We start from the raw sequence: 16,534 nt of genomic DNA, 5'->3' as shown, positions 1-16,534 counted from the left end.
GAGTTTGTATTTACTACTCCTCTGTGTAGGGGAAGAAAATCTATATCCAGGATAGAGGAGCTATGTTTTGATTGGGTGATAATATAGTAATTACATTTGTTTTGGTGTGGAAGGCATTATAAAGTAACCTGGCCTCCAAATGTTCTGTAAGTCCAGTACCATGTCAATGTGCTGGGAATCTGAGATAGCACTAAGCAGCTGAACCCTACCCAAAAAAGTAAAATGGTGTTAATGGATTATTTAATATTGCTACCTCGGGGTGGGGATGGAGGGAAGGAGGAAGCATGTGACATAGTGAATAGATCTTATAACTAACATGGATTCTGTGCTCTTTGAACAGGGATCGAGCTCCTTTTGTGCTAACATCAGATATGGCTTATGTCATTAATGGTGGTGAAAAACCCACTATTCGCTTTCAGTTGTTCGTGGATCTCTGTTGTCAAGCTTACAATTTGATAAGAAAACATGCAAGCCTCTTCCTTAATCTACTCTCATTGGTAATCATTTAATTAAATTCAATTAAAACTTGATAGATCTGTCATGTTGGGTTGTATTAAATGCTATGCTTTTTAAGCTGCAGAAAGCTGTTGATGTGTGCTTTCAAAAGCCAGAAACATCAGATGTACTTATTAGGAAGGCTGTATTTTCAAAAATTTTTTTAAGCTTTTGTTACTACCTACGTGCTTCCTAAAAATTTTAAACTAAGATGATACTATAAATTACACTGCAAACTGTTTTTTAACTGCTTTTAATTCAGCAGAAATGGTGAATAATAACTTCAAACTGGAAGAGGGGAGATTTAGATTAGATAGTAAGAAGAAATTCTTCACTGTGAGGGTGGTGAGACGCTGGCCCAGGTTGCCCAGAGGAGCTGTGGCTGCCCCATACCTGGAGGTGTTCAAGGCCAGGTTGGATGGGGCTTGGAGCAACCTGGTCTGGTGGAAGGTGTCCCTGCTCATGGCAGGGGGGTTGGAACTTGATGATCTTCAAGGTCCCTTCCAACCTAAAAGCGTTCTATGATTACTCATAATTGTTGGCTATTGCTGTTAGCACTTAGTAATTTAGTGCAGCTTCAAATTAATTTGAGGGTCTAAGATTTTTAATCACTTCAATGTAAAATCATATTTGTTTTATTGCATTAAAACTGTAAATTTTAATTTCTTGCAGATGCTTTCTTCTGGGTTACCAGAACTGAGTGGGGTTCAGGACTTGAAGTATGTCCAGGATGCTCTCCAGCCCCAAACAACAGATGCAGAAGCTACCATTTTCTTCACAAGGTACTGGATAAGTGAAAACTAAAATATCTCCCAGCATCATCCTCTGCTATGAAAAAAAATGTACTAAGGACTTTCACAAACATGTCTATAGAAGTTGAATAGTTATACTGTACAATCATAAAATATCAGTTAACCAGTGAACAATATAAATAAGATCGGTTTCATGCAAGACTTACGCTTGTGCTGAAATACTTTAATGCTTTTAAGACTAACCTTGTGCTAAAAACTTGTTTGAAATACTGAGAGTAGATAATTCTGTCTGGCAGTTTTGAGACTTGCATTTTGAATACATGCTAAATTGCTTAATAGCAGTGTATAAGATGGAAACCTTGTAATGCATTTTAAAGAAGTTCTCGCTTTCAAGAAGTGCTTTTGCAGACTGTGGAGGGAGGGAGAGATGATGCAAGTGGGGGTGTGTATACACTGAACTGAGCTGTTGCTGTGTATTACAAAATGTGTCATTGTACTTCATTTTAAATATGTGGGGAAACTGCAATAGTATGCATGCAGTTTAGAATCATAGAATAATTTGGATTGAAAGGGACATTTAAAGGTCATCTAGTCCAAGCCCCCTGCCATGAGCAGAGACATCTGCAACTAGAGCAGGTTGCTCAGAGCCCCATCCAACCTGACCTTGAATGTTTCCAGGAATGGGGCGTCCACCACCTCTCTGGGCAACCTGGTTCACTGTTTCACCACCCTCATCATAAAACACTTCTTCCTTATATCTAGTCTAAATCTACCCTCTTTCAATTTAAAACCATTACTCCTTGTCCTATTGCTACAGACTCTACTAAAAAGTTTGTCCCTGTCTTTCTCATAAGCCCCCTTTAAGTACTGGAAGGCTGCCATAAGGTCTCCCCAGAGCCTTCTCTTCTCCAGGCTGAACAACCCCAACTCTCTCACCTTGTCCTCATAGGAGATGTGCTCCGGCTCTCTGATCATTTTTGTGGCCCTCCTCTGGACCCGCTCCAACAGGTCCATGTCTTTCCTGTGCTGAGGGCTCCAGAGCTGGACGGAGTACTCAAGGCTTTCCAGAGTTGGTGAAATAAACACCTGCACTTCTTGGATAACAACCTATTCCAAAGTTTGGATACTGAATCTTCTATTAAATGCTGATACGATGATATTTATATAGCCCATTGATCACAGTTTAAAAACTGTTTCTCTGTCAGTAAGAATTGTGTTTTATTTTTCTTAGACTTAAGTATGGTTCATTGACAGAACCACTCTTGTGGGTTTTGACATTATTTTTTTCTTTTCTAGGTTGATTGAATCCAGTCTGGGAAGTGTTGCCACAAAGTTTAATTTCTTCATTCACAATTTAGCTCAGCTGCGTTTCTCAGGTCTGCCTTCTAATGATGAGCCCATCCTCTCATTTTCTGCTAAGACATATTCTCTTAAACAAGATGGCCGAATCAAACAAGTGTCTGTGTTTACATACCAGAAGAGATATAACCCAGATAAATACTATGTAAGTATATGGAATCTGTTTCCACTCAGTGAAGATACTATGCATTTTCTTCCAACAAGATACATTCTCCTTTTTGCCATAAGTTCAGTACTTAATCACAGATAATTAGTCCAGAGGAAACTTGCTTTGTTTAGCCTTAAGTAGCAAGCTTTGAGGTATACATCTAGGTTCCCTTTATTGACAGAGATTTAGTAAATACAGCTATAGATACTTATTCAGTTAGGCACTGAACAATGTCAGATTTAGGATGAGCTGAAGAGTTCTCTGAAGTCTGACTGCATTGACTATAATGGGAGCCTAGAAACCTACACCAGTGTTGAGCCCCACTGTGGATGACTTGAAAGTAAAAACAAAACCCATAGTTGAAATCTAGATCTTACTGGCAATGGGCCGGCTTGCTTGCTTCCTGGAGAAGAACAGAGTTGTATTGGCTCTGGCTGGGGTGGAATTATTTTTCTTCATTGTGGCCCACACAGTGCAGTGTTTTGGTTGTTTAACTAAAGCGGTGTTGATAACACACGGTTGGTTTGGCTGAACAATGCTTGTGCAGTGTCAAGGCTCTTTCTTTTTCTTCCACTTTACCCCTACTCACTTTGTGAGGAGGCTGTGGTGGACAAGGAGTTGGGAAGGGACAGAGCAGGAACAGCCGACCCAAACTGGCCAAATAAATAATCTGTAGAATATAATGTCATGCTCAGCAATAAAAACTGGGGGTAAAATAAGAAAGCGGGGGATGGGAGGGTGTTATCTTCCAAGGTGGCTGTTGTCTGGGGACTGACTGGGCACATGTCTGCTTGTGGGAGGTGGCGAGAGATTGTCTTTGCGTCACCTCCCTTCCCAAGAACTGTCTTTATATCAACCCACGGGTCTCCTCACTTTTGCTCTTATTCTCTCCCCTGTCCCATTGGTGAGGGGGTGGGAGTGAGCAAGCAGCTGTGTGGGTGCTTAGCTGCTGGCCAGGGTAAACCAGCCACAGGAGCGCTAGAATACAGGTTGGTATTTTTAGCATCCAATAATATTCTTCAAAATGAAGACACTTCTTGAAAAGGATCTAGAAGGAAGCAGAAAGGACAGGAGTAGTGTTGGTGGAGACAATTTTGTTTAAAATGGGGATTTGAGTCATGTGTATGGGCTTATTTAGCTGCCTTCTGTAAAACAGCTCCTTCCTGAATAGGAGCCATTAAGTCAAACACTCTGGTTTTGTTCTGACCTTCTATTAAAGTTGTATTTGCTCCTCCTAAGTAAAAGCATCCTTTCCTGTATTAATGCACCTACACTGCTCATTGGTCTCACTAGAGGCAGCAGACATTACACTCTAACCCAGGTCTATCAAAATTCTGAGGGCACATTTTAAGACTTGTATTAAATATTTGTATTCCTATGCAGAAGTGCTACCATCTCTTTTTTATTTTTTTTCTTCTCTACTGCTGTTTGTTGGCTTAGAATAGTCAGCTCAAGTTACATTTTTCTCAGGTTGTTTAAAAAGTGAGCTATATTGATATATGCAAATGTACATCTCTTTCTAAGTTGTATTTGCTGTAAATGTCTTAATCTGGTAAGATGCCAGCTAGAGAAGGTAGAACAAAGCTGAATAATGCTAGAAGTGAGGAAGAGCTTTGTACTGAATCGCTATATTGTAAATTTATTTCATCACTCCTGGTCGAAACCAAAACAGCCCCTTCCAGGAAACTGTTAAGATGATGTAGTCTCCTTCTGTCAGATTTTTAAACCTCTTCCCAGTTTCACATTTTTTAAAATATGCATTTAATTCATCTGCCCATAAAATGAGTCCACTGAATTGAATTTTCTGGGCAGTTTCTCAACGTTCATTTCCCTTTCATAATAACATGAATAACTGCATCCTTGGATCGTTCCCCTAGTATTTTTAAAAATTCCTTTTGTATAATGCAGTACACTTGCATCTGCCTGCGAAGTTAGCACTTTAAAAGCGGAATTCTTTAGAATCTTGAGAGAATTAGATTGAAAAAAAGTAGGCATTAGTTTCCTCCATAGTCTACACACAAAAAGCTTTGTGGTAGTTCTGGCCCCACAGATACACATCTAGATGTAATTCTGCACTGATGTATTAAAATTATGTACACATGCTGTACGTTATGAATTTACAATGAGGCTTAGAAGGGAGAATGCAGACAGCTTGGCCTTAACTACCTTTATCCCCATATCCGATGTGGATCTATGTTACAGGAAGATCATGTGATGCTACTTCGCATTACAGTAGGCCTATTTATAATTTACTGTAAAATGCAAACTGTTACTGAGATATGTATGCAGGAGAAGGATTACCATAGTAGAAATAATTAACTGTCAAGAAAACTATATCGTTAAATCAGTTCTATAATATTGTTACTACTCTTATCTTTGGGTTTTTTTGTGTTTTGGGCAGATCTATGTAGTGAGAGTTTTGAGAGAAGGTCAAGTTGAGCCAACGTTTGTCTTCCGAACATTTGATGAGTTCCAGGAGCTCCACAACAAACTTGGCATTCTCTTTCCTCTTTGGAAGTTACCAGGGTATGTTCCTGACTCGCTCATCACTATTATAACAGAAGTAAATAAACTGTTCCCAGCTGGGTGGAGGAAGAAATAGCTTGAAATGGAGACAAAACTGCTGAGGGGCAAACTAGACCTCAAAGTTGGCAATTGAGGGAGAAAACTGTTGTCTTTTAAGGAGGAGAGCCAGAGCATCAACTCGGAGTCTTTATTCTGTGTGTTGTATCATTTATAGCACTTGCCTAGAAATGTTTCCTTGCCTTTCTATAATGTTGTTACCTATTAGCGTGCTGTGTTTCAACTCACAATTGACATAAAAAAATGGATGTCAGCACTTCAGGATTGAAATGGCAATGAAATCTAACTGTACGTACTTCAGAGAAATTAACTGAAAATTCTATCCTGTTCTTCCCTTGTAGCTTTCCTAATAAGATGGTTCTGGGAAGAACACATATAAAAGATGTAGCAGCTAAAAGAAAAGTGGAGCTCAACAGCTACATACAGAGTCTGATGAACAGTTCTTCAGAGGTGGCAGAAGTGAGTTCAAATAACTTAAGCAAATCCAATGTGAGTTTTCAGACTTTGGTACTTGTTAACACTGAACTAATATGTAACGTTTCTTCCAAATTTAGTGTGATCTTGTTTATACTTTTTTCCATCCATTACTTCGTGATGAAAAAGTGGAAGGAATAGATGGAATAGCCAGACCTACAGGTAGGTAATGTTTTGGGGGGATGTTTATAAATAGGATGACTATAGTATGACACCTTTACAATGTGATTTTTATTTTTTTTTAAAAAAAAAGAAATCTTTTTTAATTAACGGTAGTTTTCCCTCATTGAAAGCTTTGCATCACTCTTTCCAAAATGTGCCTGCATACAATTTCAATGAAATAAAAGCATACTAAAAATTGCAACAATACATGTGATCACTTGGGCTTGCTTATGGCTTGACTAAATGATTCTAGTTTTTACTCTAAACCTCCAAGTTGGTTTACAGTAGAATGCAAAAGTCTTTAAAACCTATGGCCTTGCCCTCTTATTAGGGAACTAGAAATAAAATCAGAAATTGAACTTGATCTAAGGCTTCTATTTTTTATTCTTGTATAATAAGTCAGTGTAGTACTGCTGAAAATGTACAAATATTACAGAGGAAATAACTGTATATTTTTCAGATGCAAGTCCATCAAGTCCTGCCTCAGGCAAAGTGGGAGGAGAAGTGAAGCTCTCCATATCATATAGAAATAGTACTCTCTTTATCATGGTGATGCACATTAAAGACCTGGTAAGTAGAGATACTGATCTCACTGCCAAAAACTGTTTCCGTTTTGTCAATTACCTTCTTGATTTAGTTCTACCATTTCTACATCAATCCACCTTTCTTCTTCCAAATTTTCCAACCACCAACTTACTTAACTGCCGCTTTTGGTTAGCGTGACTGCAAAGTGTAGATACTTGAAAATAAATATGCAGCTAGGTTTACACTAACTAGTCTTGGTTTTGGATTGTAGGTTACAGAAGATGGTGCAGATCCAAATCCCTATGTAAAAACATACTTACTTCCAGATACGCACAAAACATCCAAACGGAAAACCAAAATCTCCCGGAAGACAAGAAACCCAACTTTCAATGAAATGGCAAGTTAAAATTTATGTAGTAACTCCCTATGTTTTGCTATTGTCTCTTATTCTAAGCAGTAATTAAAAAAAAAAAAAAAAAAGGGCAAATCAACTAAGTAGGTAAATGTACTATTACAAGTAAGCAGAAATTTCTCACACTGACTCTAAGAAATGATGAGGAGAAGGAATAAAGATTCCCACGGCCCTGGATTAATTGATTCATAATGTGGAGAAGAATGAATTCAGAAGCCTTGGCATGTAAATAGTGCTCCCATCTAAAACCACCGGTCCTTTTAAACACTTATTATTGGGAGCACAAAATAAAATATGGATTTACTTCAGCCTATCCTCTGAGAAGCAGACAAACTGAATGGTCGTAAGGTGCAATTAAGATACCAGTCAGTGGCTAGGCAGTCAGAAGAAAGGGCAGTCTATGTAACTTCATTTGGATAACCAAAAAAATTCTTGACTTCTTACCTTCTAGCTTGTGTACAGTGGATATAGCATGGAAACTCTGAAACAGAGAGAACTTCAGTTAAGTGTGCTCAGTGCAGAATCGTTACGTGAGAACTTTTTCTTGGGTGGAATTACACTCTCACTAAAGGACTTCAACTTGAGCAAAGAGACTGTTAACTGGTATCGACTAACTGCTGTACCCTATCTGTGAACTCATTTCTACACCTGAGTAAGACCAGAACTATTGTATTCACTTGTGCTTTGTGCATCTTCCTACTTGAAGATAACTTGTACATCTTAAAATAAGAGACTCTGCATTTCAACAGATCTGTTGGACCAATGTTCATGTAGCCTAATTTGGAGGATTTCTAGAAAACCTGGTTTATGCTTATGCGATGTTATCAAAGAATCATTGTAAATGTTTGAGTTGTGGGTAAAGGAAGAGGTTTTTAAATGAAAGCGAGATGAACAGTTTGACCATGCCGGTTGGTTAAACCGTAACTTAATCATTAGGCCTGTGGATATAGCACATTTTTACTTTTTGTTACCTGTGTTGTGTCATCCATGGCATGATGCTGGAGAACATCAAAGAAATGACATTTTAGGATTACATTCCCGCTACTAACTAGACATCACAGAAGCAGTGACGGGTAAAATTTTGGTGGCTTCACACACACCTGTAGAAATGAAGGTTGAAGGGCTGAGAAAATTTCTTAGCGTTGCATTTAATCCCAGATTCATGCTTCTCTATGACTTATTGGAGTGAGTGCCAATAATGGAAGTTGTAAATAATGGTGCCTTATAATTCAAATGCTTCTCTTTTTACCTCATTTCTGGTATTTAAATTTCTGGTTAACTTTCAGCTCCTTAAAAAGGAGGAAACGTTCTCGTATTTGATACCTTGCAGGTCCTACTGGAAGTCTCTTCCTGACATGTGTTACTTACAAATAACATCATTTACACTGATCTTCATAGTTAGTGCAACTTACACAAATTTTTTTTCTACTCATGATCTCCAAAAACTGAATGAAGGCTGTCTGAATGTGGTGCCTAGGAATTGTGCCCAGCTTCTCAGTGTTCTGAGAATGTTCTCTCAATGTTCTGAAATGTCTTAATCCAAAGTGGCATTTGCACCTGTACCCCCAGGTAAAGAATGGCCTCTAGTTAAAAAGCACAACTGCTGGATGCATTGCGGGCCAGAAAAGAGTTGCATTAACAGCTTTGAGAGAGGAACTTGGTCACTTTTTTTAACAGTTTACAGCAACACTCTTTCTCACTCCCAGTAAGAATTAATTCCACTGAAAGTACTTAATTCCAAGGAACGTTAGATTTGAACTATATTGTGACAGTGGAGAACAGATGTCACTTACTATCTCCTGTTAATACCACTGGTTATTTAATTAGGTGTTTCTGCACTGCAGGTGTAGCCTTTTTAATCACCTTACTCTGTTTTAGGATGATCATGTTCAGTCTAAACAAAACTATGAAGTTGCACACTTTAGTACTAAATCTTGAAGTAAGACAAACTATCACCACTGACTATGACTAGATGAAGACACAATACAGGGAAAGCCTTCTGTCTACCCAACACTATAAAAACCTATAATCCGATTTTCCTTCCCCTGCTACTGACCAATCTGCCTTCAATATGGAAGAGAGAAGTGAACTTGAAGCTCCTGGTGCCTAAAATAGTCATGGTCCAATTTTGTAGGAATTATTACAATTAAAAAGCTAAGAATATCTTGAATGTTAGATGTTAATGGGCACTAACACACCCCAGTTTTATTAGGCATATTCTGCATATTTTTCATTTAGTATATAGCCTGTAAATAATAAACTATATAACTAACTAGATATATTTCCTGCTCACTTGATGCTTTTGAGACTTAACTCCATTCCATCATTAGAATCACAAGTCACTTAAACACAGGAAAGTAGACTACTGTTTTTGTGAAACGTTCCATTGTGAAATAAAATGAAAGCAATATGTACTGCCTTTTTTGCAGTTTGCTATTAAAGCACAGTGTCTTACAGCACAAAATACAAATAAACTAAAATCATTTAAGAAATGATTTACAGTTTTAACAGTTGTCTGGACTCTGGAAAAAAAAAATGTATAGTACTGTATTATTGTTGGCACTTGTCCTGACTTCTGATTTAATCTTCTTCATAGCTTAACTCATTTTGTGCCTTTCCCTTCCTTTTCAAAATAGTCACTGGCTGAAGCATTTTATGGTCATGGATTTTATTTTGTCTGTGGGATCTGGCCTTGGCCTCTCTTCACATGTAGAGGAATAGCATCGAGCTTGCACCTCTTTGCACTATTCTCAATTGAAAAAAAAAAAAAGTGATTGTTGCAATAAGACTTTAATAAACTACATATAAAAAAAGATGGATGTGAAAGAGGAAAATATTCACTTGGGGTGGAACATACCAGTACACTAAATAGCTTGAAAACTTAGTTCTAACAGCTTTTTATATCTTATTTAATGAAAAGAAAAAAAAAAATCTTTTATGCAGCCAGGAATATTATTGTCTATACAGACCTTGTTTTGGTATTTCAGAGTAACAGCTTGCGCTAAGACCTCTTCTTCTCTATTAACCTAGAACTTTGCACTGAAATTTTTATTACTGCCTTTTTACGATCTACAGCTACCTATCTCTGGAAGCATGTGCGATCTTTGATAAAAAGTCCTTTTCTGTATTTTTTTTTTACAACTCATGCTGTGTATAGCTCCCTGTCACCTGCCTTAAGGTGGGGGCTCCTCCTGGGCCTGGCACCGCCGCCATCCCTCCCTGGGCGCCTCGCTGCCACACTGTGACTGAGGTAGTGCTGCAGGTGACGAAATTCAGCGAGAGCAAACAGTCTGCCTCCCTTTGTCTATATATCTGTAAGAACCAAATACTTTAATTAAACGAGCTCGTTAATAAAGATGTACAATATTGCCCTCCGTTGGGTTAAATGTGACTCCGTTAACTGTCCTGTATGTACATTAAACAGTATTCTGGGAAAAAAAAGTGTGCTGTTCTCTCTGGGAGGGGTGGCTAATGCTCCAGAGGGCTGCTGTGACCTGGACAGGCTGGAGAGTTGGGCAGAGAAGAACCTAATGAGGTTCAACAAGAGCAAGTGCAAGGTCCTGCACCTGGGGAGGAAGAATGCTAGGTACCAGTATAGGTTAGGGGTGGACCTGCTGGGGGTCCTAGTAGACAGTAAATTATCCATGAGCCAGCAAGGTGCTCTTGTTGCCAAAAACGCCAACGCAACCCTGGGCTGCATAGGGAAGAGTGTGGCCAGTAAGTCGAGGGAGGTCATTCTCCCCCCTCTACTCTGCACTGGTGAGGCCACAACTGGAATACTGTGTCCAGTTTTGGGCTCCCCAGTTCAAGAGGGACAGGGAACTGCTGGAGCGAGTCCAGCGAAGAGCAACTAAGATGATGTCCCTTATGAGGAAAGGCTGAGAGAGCTGGGACTCTTTAGCCTGGAGAAGAGAAGGCGGAAGGGAGGCCTCGTTATGGCATACAAGTATCTAAAGGGTGGGCTGAAGGAGGATGGAGCCAGGCTCTTTTCGGTGGGTCCCAGGGACAGGCTGAGGGCCAATGGGTTCAAGTCGGAACACAGGAAGTTCCGTTCAAATACGCGGAAAAACTTCTTCACGGTGAGGGTGACCGAGCACTGGCACAGGCTGCCTAGGGAGGTTGAGTCCCCTTTTCTGCAGATTTTCAAGACCCGCCTGGATGCAGTCCTGAGTAATGTGCTCTAGGCAATCCTGTTTTATCAGGGGAGTTGGACTAGATGATCTCTAGAGGTCCCTTCCAACTCTGAAATTTCCGTGATTCCGTTTGTCGGTGCCAGGGAGGGCGGTCGCCACCCGCCGCCGGTTACCGCCCTGACGGCGGCGCCGGACCTGGCCCAGCGCGGCCTCCCACAGCGCCAGGCTCGCGCGGGAGCGCGGTGCACGCCGGGCCCTCGGCTGGCGGCGTGCGCAGCGCGGCCCCGCCGACTCCGATTGGCTCGAGGAGCGGGGCGGGGCTAGGCGCAGGAACGCCCCTTCCTGCGGAAGTGAGGCGGGAAGGGCAGCTGCCTCGCGTCGTTCTTTCTTTTCTGCCGCCGCCATCATGGGTCGCATGCACGCTCCCGGGTAAGGGGCTGGGGTTGGGGCTGGCGTACGGGGCCGGGCTGGGGCTGTTGCGGGTGATAACAGGGCGCCGCGGACGGGTGTGGGAGCAGAAGGGATGCTGCGGGAGTAACGCGGCGTGTGTGGCGATGGGGGGGGTGGGGGGTGGAGATATGGCGGCAGGGTGGGGAAAGGCTCGGGCTGGTGCTGAGGAGCGCGTTCTCTTGGCCGGCCCCGGGCAGGGGCATGGTTGTAGTGGCCGGGCTCCTCTTCCCGGTGCGGACCCGGCGCGGCCTGTATTGGTGGCGGCACTGCCTGCAGGTGAGGAGGGAGGCCGCAGGCCTCGGCCGCGCAGGCTCGACGCGGCCCTGTAGGAAGCGCTTGTAGTAGGCTGCTTTGTGGTGGGGTCAGGGCGGCAGGCTAGCTTGTCCAGCTCGGCTTAGTCTGTGATCTGCTTCTTCCCCACAGAAAGGGCTTGTCCCAGTCAGCCTTGCCCTACAGACGCAGCGTGCCTACGGTAAGTAACGTCCCTGTCCCCTGCGCGCTTCGGCGGGCCCGCGCGGCTGCCGAGTGGCGTTCGGTGCAGGGCCCGGTTCCTATAGTGCAGCTCAGCAGTGCGCGGGAGGAGAAACAAAACGAAGAGATCTGAAATATTTTGTGGTGTCATTTTTAAATTCTGGCCTGGTAAAATGCTACCGTAGCCTATGGTCTTTAGGGTACTGAGGAAGCAAGTGTCGTTTCCTGGCCAGATGATTTATTGCGAAAAACAACTCCCTTTTTGTACCCCTCTTTATTTAAGTGCTGCTTCAATTGCTTTTAGTCTGTATGTTGCTAATTCCTAGAGATTAAATTACTCTCTTCACACATGAATTTGGCGTTTGCCATCGTGAACTAAACCGACTGTTTTTTTAAATAGTTACAACAGTAATTTGCTGGTCAGAGTACTAACTTAAGTAACTTCAGCATGCCCTTAGTTCATTCGGGGTACTTCCAGTTGAAAGACTTACCTGTCAGTTGCTTTATCTGCCTTGCTTTGCAAGTCTGTATCTCGGAGGATATATTTGTTGGCAGAAAGATCAATTTGTGATGCACGTGGAAAAGCACATGCCGAATAACAGTTAAATGGAAACATGAATTAAAGCACGAAATACAAAAGTAAAGAGATGCAATTTAAAGTAAGATAACATGAAGCTGCTTGAAGTACTACTGATGGTTAAACAGATTAATAATTATTGGGATGCTCAAATGCTATAGTTTTTTTAAAAAAATCTGTGGGTTTTTTGCTTAGTTTTATTTGTATTCTGTCTTTTATTGTAATGTATAGCACTCTTCTAAATATATTTTTTTGCTGTGCTTTTCTGTTTCGTACTGTGACAGTATTAAAAAAAGTAGGAGGTCTTATAGCTCACTGAAAGAGTGAGGGTTACCTAGCTTGTTGGTGGTGTCTTCCCCTTAATAATCGTAGAAGTAATAGAAAAGGCACAGTCCTATGTGGATAGATCAATTTCTTTCATTTATGAATTAACTTGTGTACTTAAAGTCTGGTTTTCACTCATCCCTCTAGGCGCTTTACTAAGAGGTGGCTAAATGGTTCTCAATTTCACATTTCTGTCAAAGGCCCAACTAAAAAGTTCCTTGCCAATAACAGTGATTTTTTTTTTTTCCTCTTTAAATTTGTATTTATGCTTCTGGTGTGGCAGTTAAAGTAAACTGATGATAAAGCAGCTGGTTGGAGGCTATATGGGGTGTTTTAAATAGAGACTTTCTTCCTTCACCTCTGCCATCCCATGCTATATTTCACTAGAACTATAGGTTCATAAGATGTAAAAAACTTTGTATATAATTAGAAGTAGAATTTCAGTTCTTGATTGTTTTTTCAAGCATTACAAAGCATCTATTTCTACCACTTTATAAAAAGCTTTCATATAGTTAGCCTATGCTTCTGTATTAACCAGTGTTCATTAGTTGTTTGTTTTTGGTTTTTTATTTCTAATTTTCTTTAGTGGCTGAAACTTACTTCTGATGATGTAAAGGAACAGATCTATAAGCTGGCTAAAAAAGGCCTGACTCCCTCACAAATTGGTAAGGTTTATTAATAATTCCTAAACGGAGACACAACATGTTTTTCTGACTGTAATAATGTAATTGTTCCTTCAACTTGTGGTAAATAACATGCTAAGAAAATAGAGTTTTCCTGATGTACATATGTATTCACTGTATGGATACCACTAAAAATGTAATATGCCTCATTCTTGCAAGAAGCATATTTGGTGAAGTAGTTAAGTAATTTTTTTCCAAGCAGAAGATGCGAAGCATCTGTTTAATCTTATAAGCTGTCCTTGGGAATGGCCATTAACAGCTGCTATAGGGAAGTTTAGTCTGCTCAGTTTCTTTGAGAAAAACTTGACATCACATCTCAAGTATCAGCAGTGCGATGTTTAGGAGTTTACTGAGCCAGGCACTGTAGCTGCGTAATAGACTAGTTCTCAGTAGTTTGGACGCGTCTAGAATTCTGCTTAAGTGTATGCATGCTACAACTTTATATGGTCAAGAGCTATGCAGTGTAATTATGTGCTATGTGAATGACTTTTTTTAATCCTGAGAATATTAATGATCCCTGTAGTGTGATACTTTTTTTTAAAAAAGATTTCTGTGACATCTTTGTTAACCATAGAGAAAAAGGTGATTGAATACCTAGCTTTAACGAGGCCTGTTGAAAATTTCCCAATAATACTGTAGCATGTAATGTGTTACCTGCCTAAATGCGATGGGGGAGGTTAGTTGTCTGTTGAGTGCTATCTGATAAAGTATTTTGGCTTCTGTAAGTTGTATTTTGCTCACTCATTGTTTACCACTTGTTCACAGTTCCACCAGAAATGTTTTTAATTTAGAGAAGACCTTTTTTGTATATCTTGTAACTGTAAGGTCGCTTCACAAGATTTGTTTGTGTAAGGTTTTTCTTTTCAATGTGAGATGTAAATGTTTGTTTCAGGTGTGATCCTGAGGGATTCCCATGGTGTTGCCCAGGTTCGCTTTGTTACTGGCAACAAAATTTTGAGAATCCTTAAATCGAAGGGACTGGCCCCGGACCTTCCAGAGGACCTTTATCACTTGATTAAGAAAGCTGTTGCTGTTCGCAAACATCTTGAGAGAAACAGAAAGGTAAGTGCTAATTTAAGTGGGTAACTCTCTATGTTTGTTTGGGTTTTTTTCAAATAATATAGTAGTTTATATTTATAGCTTGACAAAGCAAAGACTCTTAGTGTAGTTCCTGTTAGCCCACCCCCTTTGAGTAAAGCTAGGGATTTGGGGAGGCATTTTGATAAAGGGGAATGAATGGTCTTTGTCTGTGAAAAGGATCTTAAAAGCACTGCTTAAACCACATATTTCTGGTCCTGTTCTGATTTTACTGTATTCATCAGACTTTGGTAATGGGAATGTGGAGTTTGTAGCAGTAGCTGTGGATTTTTTTACTTTATTAAAGCTCATCTGAATTGTACATTGTTGAGAAGTCAAAGTAGTGATTGGATGTAATATAACTTTCTTTTCAAGGATAAAGATGCCAAGTTCCGTCTGATTCTGATTGAAAGCAGAATCCATAGGTTGGCTCGCTACTACAAGACTAAGAGAGTGCTGCCGCCCAATTGGAAGTAGTAAGTCTTCTCTTATGTTACTGTTTTCACCGAGGTCTTGTAGGTTTTGTAAACAAGATGCTGAGGCTGTGATTCAAAGGGAGAAGAGTGCATGATGATCAGTCATATAGGTAAATCAGGCAGCAAAAAATAGGTATTTTCATAAACACTAACTGATAAATTAATGGAACTTATTGCTGGGCAAAATGACTGTCACAACATCTGGAAAAACTAATTGTCTCGACAATTGAAGTCACTACTAGATAATTTGTATAATCATTTATACAAACTGCAATCTCTGTTCTCACTCAGATACTTTTGTAGTTCATGTTACTTCAAAATTTATTGAGAAATGGCTTAGCTGTGGCAAAAATGAAAGTAATTTGGAGATTTTCTCTAGGAAAATCAAATGGATATCAGGGTGAGCTTTTTGTCTGAAAAGACTTGAGTGCAACTAGCCAGTTTGTGGGGGTTTTTTAATATACGGTTTTGTGTTGTTACCCTAGTATTTGTATTTTAAAAGGAAGGGAGAAATCTTCCTTTATGCAATAAAATTTTAAACGGGTAGTGATTAAGCTCAGGACTGGTAGTTAAAGGTTTGAACTGAAGCAGTATTTTGGCAACTAGTTTGAAAAACTGCCTTTGCAATTAATATTTTTCTCTCTCTCTGTCTTTTTCTTCTCTCTTTTTAGTGAATCATCAACAGCTTCTGCCCTGGTCGCATAAGAGCTGGCTATGACTTACTGAAAGAATAAATTTTCATTAAGTTTGTGTTGTCTCTAAATGGTTGGTGTCTTATAAACTTCTGCCCCTTTCAGGAAGCTGCATGTAAATGGGCAGTTTTCAAGGTGAAGCAGATGTGTGGCTATGGTTTCCATATTTCTGTCCTGCAGTGTCAGATCTGGGTAGTGGTTGTTGGTCTTCTAGACCAGCTGTACAGTTTGTGTCTGTGCGTAAACTGGATTTTGGATCTGATACAGACAAAAGTTAGTAAAGTGACATGGTCATTCACAGCGAATGTATTTATTTATGTGAGGCCGTGTCTCAGTGTCCTGCAGGGAGAACTAGGGAGGAGAACAGTGACAGAAGGAAGAACTGGAAATTTAGAAAATGCAGAAAAGATTTGGGGGGGGGGGGGGGGAGGGCGGAGGAAGGGGAACAAAATTGGAGAGGTTGATGGAATCATTGCAGGTAATGTGGATCTGCTCCTTGTGCGGAAAGTGTAAGCAGACCTCAGCCAGTTCCTCATAGTAACTGTTGCTGTCACTTGTAAGTAGTTTTAAGAATAGTCTTTGAGATTTGGGTAAATACAGACAACTGGCTCTCCTCAGATGTTACATCTTTACTGAGGTAGTTTTCCCTAAACCTAAAGGGCAGTGGCTGTTGTACAGTCACTGTTTCTGAAATTGTGCTTCCAGGTTCTAAATAGCTTTGACCTTCAGAGTTATCTTTCT

At 40.3% G+C, this 16,534-nt stretch overlaps 2 protein-coding genes across 2 annotated transcripts in view; both read left to right on the top strand.

The window, feature by feature from the left end:
- Nucleotides 1-7,792, top strand: part of PIK3C2A (phosphatidylinositol-4-phosphate 3-kinase catalytic subunit type 2 alpha) — a gene marked incomplete at its 5' end in the record, with an annotated part of 40,970 nt that extends 33,178 nt beyond the window's left edge. The window contains 9 exons of the mRNA XM_082485242.1: nt 341-497; nt 1,168-1,277; nt 2,544-2,751; nt 5,156-5,280; nt 5,679-5,796; nt 5,892-5,973; nt 6,434-6,543; nt 6,770-6,895; nt 7,362-7,792. Coding sequence (XP_082341368.1) covers nt 341-497; nt 1,168-1,277; nt 2,544-2,751; nt 5,156-5,280; nt 5,679-5,796; nt 5,892-5,973; nt 6,434-6,543; nt 6,770-6,895; nt 7,362-7,544 — 1,219 coding nt within the window. The 3' untranslated portion in view covers nt 7,545-7,792. The remainder of the gene's footprint in view (nt 1-340; nt 498-1,167; nt 1,278-2,543; nt 2,752-5,155; nt 5,281-5,678; nt 5,797-5,891; nt 5,974-6,433; nt 6,544-6,769; nt 6,896-7,361) is intronic.
- A 3,604-nt stretch (nt 7,793-11,396) lies between these two features.
- Nucleotides 11,397-15,851, top strand: RPS13 (ribosomal protein S13). The gene is made up of 6 exons (XM_082485868.1): nt 11,397-11,472; nt 11,917-11,965; nt 13,452-13,530; nt 14,441-14,610; nt 15,001-15,101; nt 15,773-15,851. Exons 1-6 carry the CDS (start codon nt 11,450-11,452, stop codon nt 15,804-15,806), a joined length of 456 nt encoding a protein of 151 aa, XP_082341994.1. The 5' UTR covers nt 11,397-11,449; the 3' UTR covers nt 15,807-15,851.
- The last annotated feature ends 683 nt before the right edge of the window (nt 15,852-16,534 follow it).

This window comes from Vanellus vanellus, assembly GCF_965231255.1.
Source record: "Vanellus vanellus genome assembly, chromosome: 6".
In the NCBI taxonomy this organism is placed as follows: Eukaryota; Metazoa; Chordata; class Aves; order Charadriiformes; family Charadriidae; genus Vanellus; species Vanellus vanellus.
Note: the sequence above shows the minus strand (reverse complement) of the source record. Positions and strands in the feature narration are given on the sequence as shown.

What these genes read in the sequence shown, in the direction of transcription:
- RPS13 (XM_082485868.1), top strand. Translation starts at nt 11,450, where the DNA reads ATGGGTCGCATGCACGCTCCCGG. An exon ending in ACAGACGCAGCGTGCCTACG is followed by an intron (nt 11,966 to 13,451) that starts GTAAGTAACGTC and finishes AATTTTCTTTAG; the next exon opens with TGGCTGAAACTTACTTCTGA. An exon ending in CTGCCGCCCAATTGGAAGTA is followed by an intron (nt 15,102 to 15,772) that starts GTAAGTCTTCTC and finishes CTCTCTTTTTAG; the next exon opens with TGAATCATCAACAGCTTCTG.